Below are 15,743 nucleotides of genomic sequence, written 5' to 3' on the forward strand. Positions count from 1 at the left end.
TACTGGCCAGATACGTTTTCTTCTGGCACATTAGCCACATATTCAGAGCAATAAAATATATTTGCAGGAGAATACACATCTTCTGGAACGCTCACTCCACTGCAAATATAGTTCATTACTCAAAGAGAGCTTATTGCCAGAAAAAATACTACTTTGGCACCAGAAGCAAAGTAATGCGGAACCAATTAACAAGTCTATTTACACCACTGAAAAATACCAATAGAAAGGACTGAACATTATAATACACCTGTGTTAAAAATACTCAAGTTCAGAATGCTCCACTACTTCTGATTACGCCTAATAAAAGAACAATGCTACTTCAGTGCCTGAAAAAACTTTTGGCAAACGGTTACTGGTAAAAGTTACATTTTTAAAGATACATCGTGAAATAATTACAAATAAAATAATGTCTGGAACTTGCCTAAACAGAACTGGGTTGGGTCGGGGAGAGGATAAAAGGGTAGTGGGTGAGAGAAGAGATGAAACAAAACCAGCCACCTGTGTCTGTGTAATAGTTGAAAACGAGTGATGTGCACAGAGTTCGTGATTCTCTCTTGTATCTGCCTGAAAGGTTCCATGATTTAAAGAGAAAACGAAGACGGTGCTTATGAGACTGTATGAAACTTTTCAGAGCTCACAAAATGGTATCCTAAAAAGGGTGAATTTTAAAGTATGGACGTTGTACCTCAATAAACTTGGTACTAAAAAAAAGAAAAAAGTAGTTACTCTTTGAAACTGAATTAATCCTTCCGGGAATTTTTTTTTTTTTTTTTAAGTAGGCTCTATGACTTGAACTCATGACCTTGATATCACGAGTCACATGTTTTACTGAATGAGCCAGTCAGGTGCCACATTATATTCAATTTTTGGAGAATCTCAATATTATATTATTCTGAAAGTTTTGGGGCTATAATCTGTTAAGAATTTCCATCTTCACGTAATGTGCTTAGTCTCAAAAGAATATCCTAAGAATATGTACTATGTCCTGAAAACAAGAAGCTAATTCAGAAGATTAGTTTCTTTTTTGGTGGGGGAGGGGGAGTTAAGTGCAGGCAGGGAAAACACTACCTACATTTAGGCAAAGAAAAAAAATACACAAGTGCCTGGTTACATACACTTTTCTCAGTTCCCCAGTTAGTGCGAACACACACACCATGTCTGTCAGAGGCTGAAGTTCCCACCCATGAAGGGCAGGTGGATATGAATAACTAAATACCAATCTTCCAGAGAAATTTAACAGCAGTTACCTGCAATTTCTTGTAAGCGATCTTCATCAATGTTAGGGTCGAAATCACTTCCTAAGACATCTGTACTCCACGTCTCACTCACTGTTTCTGATATATCTCTATCATCTGTCAGTCCCATCATGTCACGTATTTCAAACTTTCTTAGCTTATCATCAAGATTATCTTGTGTTGTAGCTATCAAAAACAAAATTAAGCACTTTAAAAATGGTAGCACAGCTATAATTTTTTAAATCAACTTTAAAGATACATATTTTATCATTAACACGGAGCATGCAGTACCAAAACACTGAATCAATGCCCTATAAATGTACTCTTTCACCTTCTGAACTTTCAGCAATATGTACCCCCACTTCTGGTAGATTAACTGGGGTAATTTCTGCAGTGTGACTTTGATTAAAAAAAAAAACGAAAAAAAAAAAAAACGGGAAACATTCCCCTCTTTGTCTTTGCAAAGGCCTTGTTACTTGCTTTGGCCAAAAGAGTAAGGAGGAAGTGTGCCAGTTTCAAGGCTAGGCCTTAAAAGTCCTTACAAACTTCTGCTCTCTTTTCACCCTTGCTTCTCCCATGAGAATAAGCTTAAGTTAATCTGCTGGAGGATGAGGGACCACACAAAACACAGTAAAGGTCATCCTAGAGCAGCTCCTCACGGCCAACTGTCCCCCAGCTAAGATTAGCAGAGCTCCCTACTGGTGACTATAGATACATGAGTTTGCCCAGTCCAAACCAGAACCTCCCAGCTGACCCACAGACCTGAGAGCACAAATAAATGTTTACTGTTGTAAAGTCACTAAGTTTTGAGGTGGTTTGGTATGCAGCATTACTCTGGCAATAATCAACTGATAAACCAATACTAAAAAAAAAAAACTTTCGTTTGACTTGAATACATCCACCTGATACTAGTTTTCTCTCTTCCCTTGACTAATGACAAGCAGTCTATAATTTGCCTCAATTTACTTCTTAACCTAGTGTTCACAAAATGTAGACCACCAACCACTTACAAGATCAATCACCTAGAGGGCTTGTTAAAAAAGTGATATTCTTGGGGGCGCCTGGGGCTCAGTCGATTAAGCGTCGACTCTTGCTTTCGGCTCAGGTCATGATCAGGTTTGTGGGTTTGAGCCCCACATTGGGTTCTACGCTGGCAGTGCGAAGCCTGCTTGGGATTCTCTCTCTCCCTCTCTCTCTCTCTCTGCCCCTCTCCTGTTCATGCTCTCTCTCAAAATACATAAACTTAAAAAAAAAAAAAAAGTGATATTCTTTCAACTTCTGTCTTAAGCTACTATTTTAGGTTTCTCTCTTATTTGCAGAAAATTTAAACCTAATTGGTACAAGGACAAACTAATTCAGTAAAATTTAACATTACATTTATTCAAGCCACACATATCCCAACTAGCAATGCTCTTTTCCTTTCTAAAAATGGACTGCACCAGGATTTCTGGAAATGAGATATGGGAAATGGCCTTTTTTTTTTTTTATTTCCCAGGTAATTTTTACGCTCACTCAGGTCTCAGAATCATTGTCTCAGACCCAGTTGATCTGCACCTGCCCTCAACACTCCTTTGAAGGCCATCAGTGATCTTTTTTTTAAGTTTATTTATTTCTTATTAGAGAGAGAGAGAGAGAGAGAAAGAGAGAATGAACAGGGCAGGGACAGAGACAAAGGGGGAGAGAGAGAATCCCAAACAGGCTCCACAATGCCAGTGCAGAGCCCCAGGTGGGGCTCGATCCCACGAACTGTGAGATCATGACCTGAGCCTAAATCAAGAATCCAAGAATCGGATGCATGGGGCACCTGGGTGGCTCAGTTGGTTAAGCGTCCGACTTTCAGCTCAGGTCACGATCTCGCGGTCTGTGAGTTCGAGCCCTGCGTCAGGCTCTGGGCTGATGGCTCAGAGCCTGGAGCCTGCTTCCGATTCTGTGTCTCCCTCTCTCTCTGCCCCTCCCCCGTTCATGCTCTGTCTCTCTGTCTTAAAAATAAATAAACGTTAAAAAAAGAATCGGATGCTTAACTGACTGAGCCACCCAGGCTTCCCATGATCTTTAAATGGACAAATCCAAACAACTTTTTCAAACTAATCTTCCTAGAGCACAAAAGGGATCCATCTACTTCTCAGTCCTTACCCCGCATTATTTCCCTACTTGCTAGTTCCTGAGTAAGTACTATGGTTTCCCACCTCTATGACTTGCTTATACTACTCTATTCCTTCACCTAGAATGCCCTGTCTTTAGTTTCTGCCAACACAATGCCAGCCAGACTTTAAGGCTAGCATTTTTTCCCCACTAAGCTTTTCCCTACACTTTAAGCCACATGTATCTCTAACTCAGAACTGCTAAAGCACTTTTATGATACTGTTAATTACTTGTGTACCATCCTCTCCCTATCGTAAGTTCCTTAAGCCCTAAGTATTTATCTTCGTATCCTTTAAAATGTCAGTACTACAGAACTAAAATGCCAAATATTATAGAATTCAAGCAATTCATTTTAATTATTCTATGTAATTTAAGCCTAAAAAATTCATTTACCAACCAAACATTTTTAGGAACTCAAAGAATCATGTATAAATGCAGGTTTAACGGTCATTATATAATCAGCTTAAATTTATTCTTTTACTGAACACAGCTAGCCTACATGGAAATACAGTTTATCTCGCAACCAGGTAAATTCTCTGCTACTTGAGCAACTGTGTTCAACTTAACTTTACCTTGCTCATGCTCCAATAGCTGTAGAGCTTCGACTCCATTGCTCCCAGAAGGTCCTGCTCCAAGTTCTGATACAGACTCTCCTTCCAGGTCTAGAGAAGATACCGAATTGGAGCGATTTGAAGGACCTAGAGAAATGTTTCAACTGTGAGTGAGCTCTTTAATACTCGTGAGCCACCATGCAACTTTTCATGCCTTGATAACACAACAGATTAAGATGCTTTCATTTGTTTGTTTTGATTAAGGTGTTTTTAATACTGCATTTGTACCTTAAAAATATAAATGCCCTTTAAGCCAGCAATTGTGCTTCTAAGAATTTATCCTAAGAAAACAATTCAAAAATTCATGTAAGGTTGCTTGTTGAAGGGCTTCTTATAATTCTTGAAAAGTGGAAGCAACCTATATGTTTAACAACAGAAGAATGTTTAAGTAAATTATGCCAATTTGAAGTTAAAGAAAAAAAATTAAAAACCTAGGCTATTTAAGAATGTTAAATTACAAAGAGAAATATCACTGCTATACTGTTAGACAAAAAATGGTTACAAAACAACATAAACCTAATTTGGCTATAAATAAACCAAAATGCTGTTACTAATAGAATGGTAAAATTACAGATGATTCCATTTATGTTCTGCATTTTCTAGAATGACTATATACTACCTATTCTGAAAAGTTAGAGAAAAAGAAGTTATTATTTTATGTTTGAAATGATGGTAAACTTGGGCTTTTTTCATTAAAAAAGTTTGTCCTTGTCCATGAAATGATGAATTCTCAATCTTAGCTTTCAACTTTCTATTTTATTCCTACTTCCATTCTATCTTCCTGCTTTATCAAGGTATGAGTGTGTGAATAAAGAAATACAGAACATTAAAAGTATACACGACATCCTGAAATACTAGTGAGTCCATTTATTTCCCACTTAGACATGCATTATCCTCTAAAGGAGCTCTATAAGCATTGGTATATATCAATACTACAGAAACTTGGTATTATTCAAGCCTCAATAAAGACATATCTTCTCCATTGTATACGACCAAAGGTCTCTTGCAATCTTTTTCTTTTTTAAATTATTTTCTTAAAATCTTAATTTATTCTAGAAACAATCTTTATAGCCAACTATTCAAGATCATTAGAGGAAAACTTCATTACTCTCCCCAGGGAGAGGAACAGATGGTATAATTATAATTTATAAGGCTCCTTTAAAGATCGCAAAACAAAGTATTACTTGAATCACACAACTCTTTGAATGAAGTAACCCTTCACCTTCAGATATTCCTTCCAGATTATCACTGCAGAGGGAAAAGCGCAAGGTTTTATCAGGTTTACCGTGGAGTTTGTTTTCATCGACAGGGACATCTCCTTGTCCTCCATCCGAAAGTTGCATGTTTAGGACCTGAAAAATAAAATGGCTTTGGTTTATCACAACTGAAAGACAGATTACTGATATGAAAACAGACTGCAACAAATGCATATTATGAGATTCTGATCAAGGTTTTAAGTACCCCTAGAATAAAAGTGTATCAGTTAAAAAAAACCTGAACCTATGCCTTTCCATCACCCAGTGTCAGAGATTGAACAATCAGGTATCAGTGACTGGTGGGTAGCATCATAAAAATCAAAAGGCTTCGGAATCAGCAGTGGGGTCTGTCTGGTTCTGCCATATACCAACTATGTAATCTTGGGTAAATTTATTTACCCTAAACCTCAGTTTCTTGATTTCTAAAACAGCAATAGTAACAGTATGCATGCCATGGAGTTGTTGAGGGTTAAATAAAAAAATGCACAGAAATCATTTTGCACGGTAAAATGACATTAAATTTGCAGTACATTTTTTCAAAAGTTAATAAACTAATTCAACAGGAAGAAAACATAGGAACAGACTATCCTGTAGGCATCAGAATTCAATCAGTCTAGTTTGAACCTTGCCTTGATCACCATATACACAGCCACAAAAGTCCATACCAGAAGCTACAGTGTTTTCAGAGCCATCTCTCCTTAGAGCTGATGGCCTTTTAAAAATGTTTTCTATTTGTTAGATGACTCCCAAATAACATAATTACTTTTCAATCCCCACAAGCCTCGTAACTCAGCTTTATATGTGTATCTTCAACTGAATGAAGAATTGAGGGCTTTGCTGGAAGTCAGCATGTTTTAAGCACACCCGGAACTCAAAATAACAGCCACCGTGCTCCTAGGCTACTGGTAAAACATGAAGGAAGAATAGTATCCTCCCTTGAAAAGGAAAAAGAAACAACCGCTCTAAGTGCTTTTGGCCCTGCATTTAAATGAGTAAATTAAAGGGTTTTTAACGACTCTATACATTTACTCAGGTGATGCTTTTAAAGTCATTTAAAAATAGAATTTTTTTCCTACTTGCTGGAAATTAAACGTGGACATAAAACTTTTACATTTTGTATTTTTTAAGATAACTTGGATCTTTAAACTCCTAGTGAGCAATGTGTAAAGAATCTTCAGGAAAAATCTATCCCAAGGTCTAGAGAGCGATTTGATTAACGGCAAACAAAAGGCTCCTCCTACCACAGTGGAGAGATTGCCCTGCAAGGGGATACAGGCTGCTGTCCGCGAGGCTGCCAGAACTGTGAGCTGGGGGAAGGCTAACGGGGAGGCAGAGTGCCACAGAGTTCCCTGGCTGAAATTCAGTGGTTGTTTTTCCTCATTCAGCATTCCCCTGGTTCTGGTAAGGCTTTTATTACATTCTGGAGTTCCTAAAAAGTTGATGCTGACAGTTTTTGCCAGCTCATTTGTGTGTGTGTGTGTGTGTGTGTGTGCGGACAGAGTTCTGGAGTTTGACAGAATTCTTTCGTATGGGTCATGCCACAGTTCCAAACACCGCCTTACCAACCACCATCGTCACTTTATCAACCACTATAACTGGTCCCTTTGTCCCAGGCCAGGAATTTTTCTTGACTAATAAGCAGTCACTGTTGAATATAAAATGATGCTTCTTTTATATTTCTTCTTTCCTTTTGCCTCTGTCCCAAGCTCTTCTGTTAACAAATATCTTAAAAGTGATGCCCACACCCCAATTCCATTTCTTCAAAATATTTTACTTTCTTTTTTTTTTTTTAATTTTTTTTTTTTCAACGTTTATTCATTTTTGGGACAGAGAGAGACAGAGCACGAACGAGGGAGGGGCAGAGAGAGAGGGAGACACAGAATCGGAAACAGGCTCCAGGCTCTGAGCCATCAGCCCAGAGCCTGACGCGGGGCTCGAACTCCCGGACCGCGAGATCGTGACCTGGCTGAAGTCGGACGCTTAACCGACTGCGCCACCCAGGCGCCCCAAAATATTTTACTTTCTTAGTTTTCTTTTCGTTTATCTCTTCCATTTCTTCCTAACCAACCAAAGAACAGAAAATATTTCTAAAGAATGTCTGGCTCTTTAAAGCAGCAATACCACTAGTTTATCGTTAAAAAGAAAAGAAAAAAAATTTCCTACAGGTCAATGTCCATACCACAATTTCCCAGCTTCCTATCTCTTCTATACTAAATTCCTCCTGGTGTGGACCTAATCACCAATGACAGTGCTATTGATATGTTAATGTGAAAGGCCCCTGAAGCGTTCATAGGGAATTTGGCATTTAATGCATTCATTAAACACATACTGACTTATACAAGAGACCATTAATTAGAAAAAAGAAGTAAGTTTCTTAACACTGATGGCTAGAAGTTAAATGTAACAATACGTTCATACCTCATTTTCCGACATCATCCCTGGAGTGAGCTGGGGACCTGTCCCTAAGGAAATGACCAACACCTCTTCAGGCTGCACTTCCTGGATGGTTTCTTGAGATGACCCTTCATGGTCCATATGTAAGTCCATTAGCACATTGGTGCGGCTTCTACTCCGAGTTGCTAATAAAAAGATTTTCAAATACAATAATTTAGAGAACAAGACAAAACAAAGAAAACGGTACACTAAACACAAAAATATATTTTCTATTAATGTAGGACATTTGCATATGCACAAAAAAAGGGTGGTGAGAATATGAATTAAAACAAAACCCTCCACCTTCCCAGTTCTCTGCTGATAACTAACACAGATCCTCCTTCAAAACTGATAGAAACAGGGGCGCCTGGGTGGCTCAGTCGGTTAAGTGTCCGACTTCAGCTCAGGTCATGATCTCACCGTCTGTGAGTTCGAGCCCCGCGTCTGGCTCTGTGCTGACAGTTCAGAGCCTGGAGCCTGCTTCGGATTCTGTGTCTCCCTCTCTCTCTGACCCTCCCCTGTTCATGCTCTGTCTCTCTCTGTCTCAAAAAATAAACAAACATTTAAAAAAATTAAAAAAAAAAAAGATTTAAAACAAAACTGATAGAAACATTGATCTGTGTGCACCTGCCAGGAAGTGACACACAGATGAGCGCACCTGCAGAACAGCAAACACATCTCTCAACTGAAGACTTGGGGTGACAAAAAAAGCATTACCGTATTTCTTATCAGTGTACCTTCAATTCTTTCTCCTGGAAAATGACTGAACTGCCACAGGTCTCCCATACTAATAACTGAACTTACAATCATTTGAAAATTTCATATAGAGGGGTGCCTGAGTGGCTCAGTCGGTTAAGCGTCTGACTCCGGCTCAGGTCATGATCTCATGGTTCACGAGTTCTAGGCCCACACTGGGCTCTATGCTGACAGCTGGGAGCCTGGAGCCTGGTTCAGATTCTGTGTGTGTGTGTCTCTCTCTCTGCCCCTCCCCCATGCTCACTCTCTCTCTCTCTCTCTCAAAACTGAATAAACACCAAAAAGAAAATTTCATATAGAAATCTGCTAGCCATATAACATATACTAATTAGACAATCGTTGACAAAATCAGAATCAGTTTTTGAAAACACATTGATTTTCCTGAAAAGTATTAACTTCTTTTCAAAGATGCAGAAAAAAAGATTTCCCTATGTTTGAATAGAAGTTTCTCCTCTGCTTTATGGAAACATTCTAAATTAGTAAAAAATCCAATTATTTTGGGATTTTTCTTCCTCCTACCTATAAGTACACAAGTAATACTTTTTTCTAAAATAATCTGTCAAGGCGCCTGGGTGGCTGAGTTGGTTGGGCATCTGACTCGTTTTTGGCTCAGGTGATGATTTCTCAGGTTCGTGGGTTCAAGCCGTAGGTAGGGTTCTGCACTGGCAGGGCAGAGCCTGCTTGGGATTCTCTGTCTGTCTGTCTGTCTCTCTCTCTCTGCCCCTCCCCTGCTTGCACACACACACTCTCTCTCTCTCAAAAGAAATAAACTTAAAAAAAAAATACAACAAATAATCCATCCCACACATCTTACAAGAACTTTTAGACACCGAAAGACTTAGCTTGACAATTTCTCTGCAAGTTTAAGTCTCCTATGATAAATTCAATTTTCTTTCAGAGGGCAATAAAATTTGGTACAACTAGAATACTAAACAGAAATTCTATTTCAGTGCAAAATAATCAAAAGTACAGACATAAAGCAAAAATGCTCTGTAGCAACAAGTCTTTCAACCTCACTTTGAATGAAAGTTGACCTACTTGAAGACAGAATTATAAAGAATCCTCTCTACACAATGCTGTAGATGTGTTCATTAATCACTCTTACTTTCAAAATTCAGAGCACACATCAATTTCCCAAAGTGTAACCCAGGTTCACTCCCACCTTTATTTGCTGACCCTCACTCACTGTTTTCTAACGAACTGTGAAATTAAATTCAACTTCATGAACAACTTATGAATCTTAAACAACAAACTTTATAATTTATAAAAATGCAAGTAATAAAAATCCATATAGCAATTTACATAAAGCAAAAGCAACATGCACACAGAGCACAGTTTCATAAACTATTTCTTAAATGAAAGTTATATAAGAAGAGGAAGAACAGCCTATTACGCACAAAATGGGGTTACTAGAGTAATATGAGCAGTTAGATTAGTGGCTGAGGAATCCCAGACAGTGATGGCTGCTAACTGTTGTCCTGGGTTGCAAAAGCATTAAACAGAAAGAAAATCAACCCTCTGAATAATGGGCACATTTTTTAAAAATATGAAATAAATTCAGTGACCAGGTCATACGACTATACAAAATATATGGGGCAAACATCTGAATATTTACTTTCCGTTATACCCATATTTAATGACACTTCTAGATGACAAGAAATGAACTCATGTGCAGGAGTGAATAATGGAGGAAAAAAAAAATCTCTGATTTACCAAAAATCATTCATTTCTTGTTTAAAAAGTGCAAATAGGCTACATTAAAAATCCCCAAGTGTCAAAAAAAAAAAAAAATCACCCAGTGTCAAAATTCATCTTTTTTCTATTTTTAATTCTGAAAACTGACATTTCAGGATGATGAAAGCCAAGGACTTGAAGAATATGATATCATATTCTTGTTGATATTATTCTATTAAATGTAAGATGGATTAATTTTAAGAAACTGACAATTCTTGGGGCGCCTGGGTGGCTCAGTCGGTTAAGCGTCCAACTTCAGCTCAGGTAGTGATCACAGTTCATGAGTTCAAGTCCCACACTGAGCTCTGTGCTGACAGCTCAGAGCCTGGAGCCTGCCTCAGATTCTGTGTCTCCCTCTCTCTGCCCCTACCCTGCTTGCAATCTGTCTCTCTCTGTCAAAAATAAACATTTAAAAAAATTAAAAAGAAATCAACAGTTCGTAACAAATCAGCTCACGGAAGTTTAAAAATGAAATCCCGTTCTGTAAAATGTGTAAAATAAAGTACCTATTCATGTTCACTAACTTGCTGAGCTCCTCCTCATTTTCATCAAAAAAATGGCACTAAAATACTGCTCTCTTGGCCTAAACACTCTTTCCCTCCCTGTCTTGGCTATTTTGTCTCACTCCCATTCATCCTTCAAGAGAAAGTATTAGCTTCACCTGTTCTAGGATCATCTCCTGACATTATCACCACTTGGACAACATGGGTGCCCCATAAACCTCCATGCATGCTTATCTCCATCAGACACTTAGCATAATGAAGGGAAATGGTCTCCTCTTATTCTCCCCAATAGACTATCAGCAACTAGAGAGTAGCAGCCTATCCTAATGCTCTCTGCATTCCCAGGGTCCAACACAGTGCCCCCACCCCTACCCCGCAGGATAGTGATTATACCTACTCTTTTTGTGGGGACTTTTTGCATGATTAAATGAAACTACATCTATAAAGTGCTCATCCAGAGTCTGGTACATGGTAATGCTGAATCAGTTTGTGTGAGTGTGTGTACAGATAGATAATAGAAGTTTACTAGGTGAATAGAACTTAATTAAACCCAATTGTTTTAAATAAGCTTGACTAAATAAAAAGAAACTTTATTTTATAAAATAAAGGTATCTTAGCTCACTTGATAAAACATTACTAACGATATTGGTCGGGGGGGGGGGGGGGCGCCTGGGTGGCTCAGTTGGTTAAACGTCCGACTTCAGCTCAGGTCATGATCTCGCAGTCTGTGAGTTCGAGCCCTGCATTGGGCTCTGTGCTGACAGCTCAGAGCCTGGAGCCTATTTCGGATTCTGTGTCTCCCTCTCTCTCTGACCCTCCCCCGTTCATGCTCTCTCTCTGTCTCAAAAATAAATAAATGTTAAAGAAAAAAAAAAAAAACCAATATTGGGGAAATAGTAACTGTGTATTTCCCACTTTACTGACAGAAACTACTAAGTTATTATTTTATTATTTAGAACTTTGAACAAAGGACAGGGCTACATAATCCAAATACTGACTACTTATAACAAATGGCACACCCAGATTTCCAAGAAAAGTTACTAAAATATAATCAAAGTATACTGTTGGTGGCATGATCTCAATTAATTATGAAAAGTAGGTCTAGATAAAGCTAGAACTTACTCATAAACCATAACTAATTGGTGCAATTTTTAAAAATTGCATTAGTATCAGTAAACATAAAGAGAAAGGCTTTCCCAAATTATTCAAAACCATATTGCAAAACACTGAACAGAAACAAAAGCCAAACACACACATATATACACACACTAAATTTAAGGAGAGCCTGAATATGAGAAATTCTCTTTACCTATAGGCAATCGATTCTTCTTATTTGCTGGAGTGGTTGCTGGAGACAGCTGAGGAGTATTATAGGGAGTCATTTCTAAACTGCTACTTTTTCCTGGCTTTGCCTGGGGCAGGTTTGCCAATAAATTGTCAAGAGCCATCCTATCTTCTCTTAGTTGATCTCCAGACATTACACTCTTCATAAAATTCACCTGGCAAAAGTAAAAGGACATTAGCTAGTGAGATCAATTTTTCAAATACAATATATATTTCTCACACAATGTACTCATCTATGACTCTGCCCATGCTTAGATAAATGACTTTTGAGAAAATCCTATTAAAGAATAAAGCCATTACCAGAGTAATAAGCTGACTGTAGGTTATATAAACCACAGTTCTGCTCAATCCTTCCAGAAGATTAACGGAGGACATTGGAGGGGTCTCCACTGCGCGGCCCCCAATCACAACATCAAGGAAAGCAGCAACACAGCTCTGTTAAACAGGGAAAAATCAAAGTGAAATATTTCCCCTTTAAAATAAGGGAATAAAATGTCTAATCAAGGGGGACAAGCATGCAAAAAGTTATTCTTGAAAATTATATTAAACCCAACATTGAAACAAATTAAACTCTTCATGAATTAATATAGAATTGTCTACACAAAATTCTGGTAAGTGAAACAAACATGACACAGAACAGTGCACACTACACCATTTGTGAAAAGGGAGGGATGGGGTGACTAGGAAAATATATGTAAGAGTTTGCTTGTTTACATATAGACCTCTTGAAGAAAACATAAATGACTGAGAACATCAAGAACCTTTTGGGGAGGAAGGGTGCCTGGGTGGCTCGGCTCAGTTGGTTAGGCATCCGAGTCTTGATTCTGGCTCAGGTCATGATCTCACAAGTTCATGAGACTGAGCCCCGCATCCAGCTCTGCACTGGCGGCATGGAGCCTGCTTGGGATCCTGTCTCTCCTCTCCCTCTGCCCCTACTGCACACATGCACGTGCTTTCTCCTTCTCTCTCAAAATAAATAAATAAACATTAAAAAAGAAAAAAAGAAGAATCTTTTGGGGAGGAAATAAAGGCTAGAAATCAGAGGTGGAAGGAGAATTTGACTATATAACCTCTGAATTTTAAACAAAGTAGAATGTATAGCCTACTTGACTATGATTAATTAAAATCTAATTTAATTAAAGTGAACAATGCCATAAAACATACTTATACACTTAAAACTATACAATTATCTCTTGTTTGCTTTAGTAACTTATTAAAAAAATGTTTTAGTTTTTATTTTTGAGAGAGAACGTGAGCAGGGGAAGGGCAGAGAGAGAAGGGGACAGAGGATCCAAAGTGGGCCCTCCACTGATAGCAGAGAATCCAACATGGGGCTCTAACTCACGAACTGTGAGATTATGACCTGAGTCAAAGTCAGATGCTTAACCAATTGAGCCACCCAGGCACCCAACTTTAGTGACTTTTTAAAAAATTAAACTATTTATGTACTTAAACATTTTCAATTTTTTTAAAGTAATCTCTACACCCAACATGGGGCTTGAACTCACAACCCTGAGATTCAGTTACATGCTCTACCCACTAAGCCAGCCAGATGCCTTAAATTAAACTTTTTAAAATAATAGCTCTTTGGCTCTCTTATGGCATCTCCTCAATACTTCATTAATTGAGAATAAGTAATCTCTAGTGACATCATCATTTTTAAACTTTTTGTATTTTAGAGAGAGAAAGAGAGAGTGTGTGTGCACATACACAAGAGCAGGAGAGAGGGGCAGAGGGAGAGAAGGAGAGAATCTCAACCAGGCTCCACGCTCAGCGTGAGCTACCCAGGTGCCCCGTGACATCTTCCTTTAAATATTGCTCATCCAGGGTGCCTGGGTGGCTCAGTCAGTTGAGTGTCCAACTCTTGATTTCAGCTCAGGTCATGATCCCAGGGTCATGGAATTGAGCCCTGCATCGGGCTCCTCCCTGAGCGTGGAGCCTGCTTGAGATTCCATTCCCTCCCTTCCCTACCCTCCTTCCCACCTCTCTCTCCCGCTCACACGTGCGCACGCTCTCTCTCTCTAAAATGAAAAAAATGAATGCTGCCGATCCAATATTGTATCCTTCTATGGCTATACCAAGGGTAACTGAAATGAATATTTAATTTATACACCACCGAAAGACAATAAAGACAGTAGTTAAGTTCACTAATACTCTGGCAAAATCGTCTATAAATAGTATTTCACACGAGACAGTATTCATTCTTACTTTGTCAAATTTTCCAAGGCTGCTCTTTGTCCGGGGGTCTCCCTCTTCAGAGCCAGTCATTGCCAATTGCTGCAAAAGGCGGCCAACCTGCAACCCAAAGCAGTGGCAGGGAGACACAGGCTATAGATACTTACAGATTCTTCTCTATGAAAGCACTTCCATTCTAGTCTAAACATCTGTTTCATAGTAATATTCACACAATCTGACCAAGCATGCAAAAGAGGGTCCCAAATAAAACATGTATCTTCTCTACATCAGCTTTTACTATATTTAGATTAAGAGTTATGGACAATAAACAGAAAATTTTGCTTTATACGTTATACTGACAATATGAAATAAAAATGCAACACCTTTGTTTCTGATATTATACTTTTCATACATTTAGAAATCTTAAAATTCATTTGCAAAAATTCAAACTACTTCAAGTTAATATGAAGTACTTTTCCCTTATATAGTTCATAAAATACTCAAGGTAGAATTTTTTTTTTTCTAGATTTAAAAATCCTACAGAACATAGCTGCTTGGAAGGTAAATATTAATTCACAGAGCAAGTTTCTTACTGGTAAGAGAGAACTGTTAATCTACTCTCTTTAAAGACACTTTGGAGAAAACTAATATCATATAGCATTACCTTAATATCTGGGACAATTCCCCTTTTTGCTCATTTTGAAAATAAGTGACTCAATCTTTATTGGAACGACAAAAATAAAAACTACAACTACACTATCTTAGAATAAATTTAGTGTTTCACAGATAATAAAAAATTTTTAATTTTATTTTGGGGATTCTTTATAGTTAATTGCTAAACATACCAATATAATAGAACTAACCATGGAAAAAAAGCTTATCGTTTAAAAACAAAATCATCCAAAGATATAATCTATTCCAAATAAACTCAGTCTCTTCTTCACAGTACTTCTGTGGGATAGGATATGATTAAAAGATTCTCTTAAGAAATAACATGATTTCAGGGGCGCCTGGGTGGCTCAGTTGGTTAAGCGTCCGACTTCAGCTCAGGTCACGATCTCGCGGTCCGTGAGTTCGAGCCCCGCGTCGGGCTCTGTGCTGACAGCTCAGAGCCTGGAGCCTGCTTCCGATTCTGTGTCTCCCTCTCTCTCTGCCCCTCCCCCGTTCATGCTCTGTCTCTCTCTGTCTCAAAAATAAATAAACGTTGAAAAAAAATTAAAAAAAAAAGAAATAACATGATTTCAGTAGTTCAGATGATTGGCGGGGAGGGGGTAAGGAATGCTAATACACACACAGAACTCCTCTTTCTAAAACTCTTAGGGCCTGAAGAGTTTCAGATTTCAAAATTTGTAATTTTTGAAAGGCTGATCAGTGCAGAGATGTAACACAGCCAGTATTAAGGGTGGCATTCTGTAATCAAATGTATTAACATTTCTGCAGCAAAACAGGAATATTCATTAGCAGCAAATGGAGTAACGATGATAAACAGCCTCATGTGAGTTCAAGTTAAGTTTTGCTACTAAACAACGTATAGAAAATGATGTATAGGGGCGC

General features: G+C 38.3%; 1 protein-coding gene across 8 annotated transcripts in view; it reads right to left on the reverse strand.

Moving 5' to 3' along the window:
• Positions 1 to 15,743, reverse strand: part of GAPVD1 (GTPase activating protein and VPS9 domains 1) — a 72,454-nt gene that overhangs the window by 24,877 nt on the left and 31,834 nt on the right. For 6 of the 8 annotated variants that reach the window (XM_027035117.2, XM_053204617.1, XM_027035116.2 and 3 more), the window contains exons 4-10: positions 14,223 to 14,309; positions 12,315 to 12,449; positions 11,980 to 12,169; positions 7,663 to 7,823; positions 5,211 to 5,340; positions 3,950 to 4,075; positions 1,248 to 1,421 (exon numbers count right to left, since the gene is read on the reverse strand). In XM_027035117.2, the coding sequence (XP_026890918.1) occupies positions 1,248 to 1,421; positions 3,950 to 4,075; positions 5,211 to 5,340; positions 7,663 to 7,823; positions 11,980 to 12,169; positions 12,315 to 12,449; positions 14,223 to 14,309 (1,003 nt within the window). The remainder of the gene's footprint in view (positions 1 to 1,247; positions 1,422 to 3,949; positions 4,076 to 5,210; positions 5,341 to 7,662; positions 7,824 to 11,979; positions 12,170 to 12,314; positions 12,450 to 14,222; positions 14,310 to 15,743) is intronic. The other 2 variants (XM_027035118.2, XM_027035115.2) reach the window with 1 other exon arrangement.

The sequence above is a fragment of the Acinonyx jubatus genome, chromosome D4 (genome assembly GCF_027475565.1).
Source record: "Acinonyx jubatus isolate Ajub_Pintada_27869175 chromosome D4, VMU_Ajub_asm_v1.0, whole genome shotgun sequence".
Lineage (NCBI taxonomy): Eukaryota > Metazoa > Chordata > Mammalia > Carnivora > Felidae > Acinonyx > Acinonyx jubatus.